This window comes from Sinocyclocheilus grahami, unplaced genomic scaffold (assembly GCF_001515645.1).
Source record: "Sinocyclocheilus grahami isolate Dianchi unplaced genomic scaffold, SAMN03320097.WGS_v1.1 scaffold68.1, whole genome shotgun sequence".
In the NCBI taxonomy this organism is placed as follows: domain Eukaryota; kingdom Metazoa; phylum Chordata; class Actinopteri; order Cypriniformes; family Cyprinidae; genus Sinocyclocheilus; species Sinocyclocheilus grahami.
Window position 1 is genome coordinate 766,224 of NW_015505247.1, and position 7,234 is coordinate 773,457.

At 36.7% G+C, this 7,234-nt stretch overlaps 1 protein-coding gene across 1 annotated transcript in view; it reads right to left on the reverse strand.

Annotated features, from left to right (window-relative positions):
• Positions 1-538: 538 nt before the first annotated feature.
• LOC107585267 (suppressor of fused homolog) overlaps positions 539-7,234 on the reverse strand; it is a 16,381-nt gene continuing 9,685 nt past the window's right edge. Inside the window, exons 7-9 of the mRNA XM_016272214.1 lie at positions 1,626-1,764; positions 1,016-1,084; positions 539-920 (exon numbers count right to left, since the gene is read on the reverse strand). Coding sequence (XP_016127700.1) covers positions 831-920; positions 1,016-1,084; positions 1,626-1,764 — 298 coding nt within the window. The 3' untranslated portion in view covers positions 539-830. The remainder of the gene's footprint in view (positions 921-1,015; positions 1,085-1,625; positions 1,765-7,234) is intronic.

Consider the following 7,234-nt stretch of genomic DNA (forward strand, 5'->3'; position numbering starts at 1 on the left):
GACCCTCCCATAGACAGCAAAGGTCCTTACACGATCAACGTCCAGAAACATAGCAAGGAGATTGGTAAAATAATCCATGTGACATCAGTGGTTCAACCGTCATTTTAAGAAGCTACGAGAATACTTTGAGTGCAAAAGAGTCAGCTGTGCCACGCGGATACGTTGTTTCCATTCAAATCAAAGCATAAACGACGTAAACAGAGGATCCGCGTGGCACAGCTGGCACAGAACAACATATGCAATTTACGTTCAGTGGATACTCTCCAAAATGGCGCTAAGGTGATGCGGAGGAGACGAATTGTTGAATAAATTGGTTTTTTTTTTCTTTTGCACGCAAAGTATTCTCGTAGCTTCGTAAAATGACAGTTGAACCCCTGATGTCACATGGATTATTTTACCAATCTCCTTGCTATGTTTCTGGACCTTGATTGTGTAAGTACCCTTGCCGTCTATGGAAGGGTCAGAGAGCTCTCAGATTCCTTCAAAAATATCTGAATTTGTGTTCCGAAGATGAACGGAGGTCTTACAGGTTTGGAACGACATGAGGGTGAGTAATTAATGACAAAATTGTCATTTTTGGCTGAACTAACCCTTTAAGAGTGAATAGGTAGACCAATGCAAAGACAAGTGGTATAACTGACAATTCAAAATGTTGTATATTTAAAAAATGTTCTATGCCATGTGCAATTATCTACGATGCTCTCTGGGAAAAGGGGAAGTGTCTGAACGTCTCTTTCCTTCAGCGGTCTCTCTAGGCACATGAGCCAGGCAAAAGAGTTGAGCTTTTCTGTAGTTGTGGGTTTGTAATTAGGGACAGTGAGCTCCCAGTCTTACTGCAGTGGGCTGTCAAACACGGTGTCTGGCAGGACAGAGATCTTTAGCTTCTTATCGGGCCAGCTGTACTCCTTCGGCAGCTTAGACTGGGTGAGAGGGTAAAGAGATATACAGCGTGTTAAAAACATTCAATAGTTTATCAAATCAGTTAAACATTTTAAGGGGAGGTGTAAAATCCTACCACTTCACGTGTGCTCAAATCCTGAATGTCGGCTAGCATCTGCTCTACAAACTCCTCAGTAAGTAGTATCTAAATTGAGGAGATCAGAAGTCCCACACACATGGAATGACACTGAACTTTAAAGAAATCGTTCACCCAAAAATGAAAATTTGCTGAAAATTCACTCACCACCAGGCCATCCAAGACGATTGGAGAAGATTGTCTTGGATGGAAGATTTGGAGAAGTTTAACATTACATAATTTGCTCACCAATGAATCTGTGAATGGGCTTCACTGGAGAAAGCAATATTACGGATAGAGGACTTGTATTTTAGCTGGAGGCATCTTGACTTTTCGCAGCACAAGACGTTAATTGAGAAGACTGGAGTCGTGTGGATTATTGTTATGTTTTTATCAGCTGTTTAGACTCTCTTTCTGATGGCACCCATTCACTGCAGAGGATCCATTGGTGAGCAAGTGATGTGATGCAAAATTTCTCTAAATCTGTTCAGATGAAGAAACAAACTCATTTACATCTTGGATGGCCTGAGGGTGAGTAAATGTTCAGCAAATTTTCAATTTTGGGTGAACTATTCCTTCAAGGGATGTAATAGTAATGCATGACTGTTACCTGTAGCCATGGTCCATGCGCAGCATACGGATGCTCATCTGTGGCAAAGGCCCCTTCTACCCCAGTGGATACGAAGGTGATTGCCGTGTCTCCATTAATGCTTTTATAAGTGAAATGTCGGCCATGAAGCAGACGACCTCTACAAGAAAAGATTAAAAAGAAAAAAATGAATTAATCATTTACACAGACATTGATAAGTGTTGTTAACACAAGCGGGAAATATCAAAGGCTAAAACTATAAGTAACCTGATGTTCACTTTCTTCCTGCTCTCATTTGGACTTTAAACAAAGGCACCTCTGTGAGCCTCGTCTCTGTTTCAGTCCAAACAAGAAGATTACATAAAACTCATATCCCACTCTTTTAGTGCCAGCAAAATCAGAGCTGTTAGCATTTCAGTGAGCTTGTTTGTAAAACTGTAATATATTGTAATATGAATAAAGTGCAAATCAGCAAACCAGTAAAAATCATGCTATATTATCTTAAATAAAGAATAGGTGGTTAACTTTGCATTGGAGCAATAAAAGTGGCAGCCTGTTCAATATGGATTTATATAGGCTACTAAATGTCAATATTTTCACATGACTTAATTTGTCACAAATACAATTTTTTTTATTTATATTTTAAAATTCCTTTAATAAAACAGCATGCATTTCTGCGTGTTATTTGTTATCTGCTCTTTATTTTGACAGAGAACTACATGACGTGGGGAAAAGATATCCTTCCATGAATTAAGAAATCATTGCATATTTTTATTAAATCCTTCATTTATTTTAGTAAAACGTGAGCACTGTATTATTTAGTTTCCATTATTTAACTAAAACAACAAACAAACAAACAAAACCTGGCCACGATTTAGCCAATTCAATGAAACATGAAAAGAAGGGATGGATTAATAAAACGTCCTCACGATTAAACTCACAGGTTCTCTAATTATAATCAACAAAGTGCACACAGAATGTAAATAAGAAAATCATAGTGCAGTTAGCTTAATTAATTATACTTAAATAATTGACAACATCAGTGATTTTAAAAGGGGCCTTCTTTATTCGCTTTCGTACAATACATTTAAAGGGATGGTTCACCCAAAAATGAAAATTCTTACATTACTCACCCTCATGTCGTTCCAAACCTGTAAGACCATCGTTCATCTTTGGAACACAACTTAAGATATTTTTGATGAGATCGGAGAGCTTTCTGACCCTCCATAGACAGCAAGGTAACCACCACGTTCAAGGCCCAGAAAGGTACCAAGAACATCGACAAAAGTGTCAATGTGACATCAGTGGTCCAAACTTAATTTTATGAAGCTATAACGGCTTTACTCAATTCTTCTCAGTAACATGATGCATGCGCGTGCTTTCCTCTGCTCATAAACAAGGCGCAGCGCATAGGTGTTCTACGTCAGCAGCATCACGCGCATGCATCGTGTTACTCTCAATAATGGCGGTAGATGGTAACTCGGGGGAGAAGAATTGTTGAATAAAGTCGTTATTTTTTTATTTCTTTGCGCACAAAATGTATTCTCGTAACTTTGTAAAATTACATTTGAACCACTGATGTTACATGGACCATTTTAAGGATGTCCTTGCTATGTTTCTGTGCCTTGACTGTGGTAGTTACCTTGCTGTCTATAGGAGGGTCAGAGAGCTCTCGGATTTGATCAAAAATATCTTAATTTGTGTTCCAAAGATGAACAAAGATCTTACGGGTTTGGAACGACATGAGGGCGAATAATTAATGATAGAATTTTTGGGTGAACTATCCCTTTAAGATTTGAGTAAAATATTTATTTATCATGCAGCTGCATTTAAATGCAGGAGTGAATCCGCTACATTATCGAAATGTATTATTGATAACCATATCAACAAAAATAGTACATTTTAACATGTGCAGGAGAAAAAAAAAAAAAAAGGTGTTTGGTATACATTTAAAAGGCCTCTGAAAATTTTTTCCTATAACAACTATAGAAATATATTTATCTATTAATGTGAGAATGCTGCATACCTTATGCAAACAATATATCAGTTCTATATATCTATATTATTAATCTCAGTTAATAAGTAGCTTTAGTAGGCTATTAGAGGTTAAAACTCAAATGGCTATAACTAAAAAAATAACTAAATAATATTGTTTTCTAAATATAAATGACATTTTTTAAAGAAGAATACTGAAACTAAAACTGATGACAGTTTAATTACAGGTTTGCATGTATTCTCTGCGAGATTTGATGTAAAATGAGAAATACAGCATTCTTATTACTGCAATATGCTTTTACATTTGTAATGCCAAAGGAACTGCAACATTGCCGTGCACAATTAAAACAGTGCAAAATGAAAATAGTACAAAGCAGCATAGCATAAATTTGGAACAAAGGTTTCTGTCTCTCTCACAGACACACATTTCTTTCTGCCATTTTCTGTCTCTCTCGCGGACGCGCCGCATCTCTCATGAAAATTATAATCAACAAAGTGCACACAGAATGTAAATAAGAAAATCATAGTGCAGTTAGCTTAATTAATTATACTTAAATAATTGACAACATCAGTGATTTTAAAAGGGGCCTTCTTTATTCGCTTTCGTACAATACATTTAAAGGGATGGTTCACCCAAAAATGAAAATTCTTACATTACTCACCCTCATGTCGTTCCAAACCTGTAAGACCATCGTTCATCTTTGGAACACAACTTAAGATATTTTTGATGAGATCGGAGAGCTTTCTGACCCTCCATAGACAGCAAGGTAACCACCACGTTCAAGGCCCAGAAAGGTACCAAGAACATCGACAAAAGTGTCAATGTGACATCAGTGGTCCAAACTTAATTTTATGAAGCTATAACGGCTTTACTCAATTCTTCTCAGTAACATGATGCATGCGCGTGCTTTCCTCTGCTCATAAACAAGGCGCAGCGCATAGGTGTTCTACGTCAGCAGCATCACGCGCATGCATCGTGTTACTCTCAATAATGGCGGTAGATGGTAACTCGGGGGAGAAGAATTGTTGAATAAAGTCGTTATTTTTTTATTTCTTTGCGCACAAAATGTATTCTCGTAACTTTGTAAAATTACATTTGAACCACTGATGTTACATGGACCATTTTAAGGATGTCCTTGCTATGTTTCTGTGCCTTGACTGTGGTAGTTACCTTGCTGTCTATAGGAGGGTCAGAGAGCTCTCGGATTTGATCAAAAATATCTTAATTTGTGTTCCAAAGATGAACAAAGATCTTACGGGTTTGGAACGACATGAGGGCGAATAATTAATGATAGAATTTTTGGGTGAACTATCCCTTTAAGATTTGAGTAAAATATTTATTTATCATGCAGCTGCATTTAAATGCAGGAGTGAATCCGCTACATTATCGAAATGTATTATTGATAACCATATCAACAAAAATAGTACATTTTAACATGTGCAGGAGAAAAAAAAAAAAAAAAGGTGTTTGGTATACATTTAAAAGGCCTCTGAAAATTTTTTCCTATAACAACTATAGAAATATATTTATCTATTAATGTGAGAATGCTGCATACCTTATGCAAACAATATATCAGTTCTATATATCTATATTATTAATCTCAGTTAATAAGTAGCTTTAGTAGGCTATTAGAGGTTAAAACTCAAATGGCTATAACTAAAAAAATAACTAAATAATATTGTTTTCTAAATATAAATGACATTTTTTAAAGAAGAATACTGAAACTAAAACTGATGACAGTTTAATTACAGGTTTGCATGTATTCTCTGCGAGATTTGATGTAAAATGAGAAATACAGCATTCTTATTACTGCAATATGCTTTTACATTTGTAATGCCAAAGGAACTGCAACATTGCCGTGCACAATTAAAACAGTGCAAAATGAAAATAGTACAAAGCAGCATAGCATAAATTTGGAACAAAGGTTTCTGTCTCTCTCACAGACACACATTTCTTTCTGCCATTTTCTGTCTCTCTCGCGGACGCGCCGCATCTCTCATGAAACAAAACAAAATGAAGCAGTTGTTTGAATAGTTGTTTCTCAGTGTAAAACAAACTGACATGCAATAGCTAAAAGAAAAAAACCGGTGTAACAAACCAGTGTGTTTTAGAACTGCAGAATACACACAAATCTCTATTTATATATTTAATAGTTACAAAATCGTTTGTGATTTGAACCCCCGTCCTTGATAACTCTAAAAACCCATCTGTTCCCTTTTCCAGTAACATGTTTGCACACGCCAGAGAGACACGCTATTCATTTCTCACTTCAAAATAATAAAAATAATCAGTGGCATCATGCAGATAATTTTTCTGTCACTGTAATATTTCACGCAACAATGGTCAAGTAGCTGGAACATTAAACATTTATCTCATGAATTATTCAAGATTAAATGTTATAATGCTTTATTAGCCTATTACTGTAATATTACTGGTTTATTTCATTATTTGATATCTTTATAAGTAAAAATGTCACAGTTCCAGCTTTGAGCAGTGGTGCCAACCGTCCCTTTGCGCCACTTGGTGGTGATTTCGCAAATGAGTTTCACATGCGAAGTGAGTTTTATTTACCGTTAATGAAGCTGGAATCGTTAAGAGGAATACGAACCAGAATTGTTAAATTCTTTATGAATCTCAGTCATCGCAGAAGCCTGAAATCCTTTTCCTCTCCATAAAGAAAGTATGTACAGAAGTGAAGTTCTTTATAAGGAAACGGTCACTGTATATCACTTCAATTCAGCATTATGTTTTTTATTCATTATGATTATTTGGAACAGACAACACAACCAATTTCAGCAGACATTCAGGCTGAGCTCCTCCAGGATGTATGTCTGAATATCTGGCTGGGCTACAAGTAGCAGGGGGCCGTGAGCAAAACAAGGGGGTGCAGACAACGGGATAGTGTGATTAACCCAGACAAACCATGCACTGAGATGATCTGGAGTGCACAGCATTTAATGAGATGAGGATGGAGTGCTTAAAACAGCCCCAGCTAACTGCTACCATCACAGCCCTAATAACAAAGATTATAGGCAAATCTAATAGCGCAAATAATCATGAGTCAAAAGCACATTTGTACAGGCTAGTACTAGTAATTCTGAGAGCTAGTAACACTGCTGTACAATAGCAGGCCAGCTGGCAAGAATCTGCACTCATGAGGACAAAGACTGAAGGGACAGGCTGTGTCTGAAAAATACTTGCAGGTAATTATCTACATATTGGACAGGCTTCTGAGCCGCTGTCAAACCAATAATGATTTTGATATATATAGTGGTTAAGTTGAACCAACCAACGTTCATGAAATTCATTCCTAACTCCGTTAAAAATTGCAGGCCTGTTTAAAAGCCATTTTTCAAATGTGCACCAAATAGGGGTGGGCGGCATGACTAAAATCTTATATAACAGTACTGCATCACATAACAGTATATATCATGATCAGTTAATTTTGCAGAGTTTTGTCACATTGCTCTCTTGCAGTATGCATTGGGTGTTTGGGTGCAGTATTTGGATGTCTAAGCATTAATTTTTGTGTGTCACCAAGTGAAACCTATGAATGCTGAAAACTCATTTGGACTGCTTGTTTTTGTTTAAAGGGTTAGTTCACCCAAAAATGAAAGTGTCTCACACGGCTCCG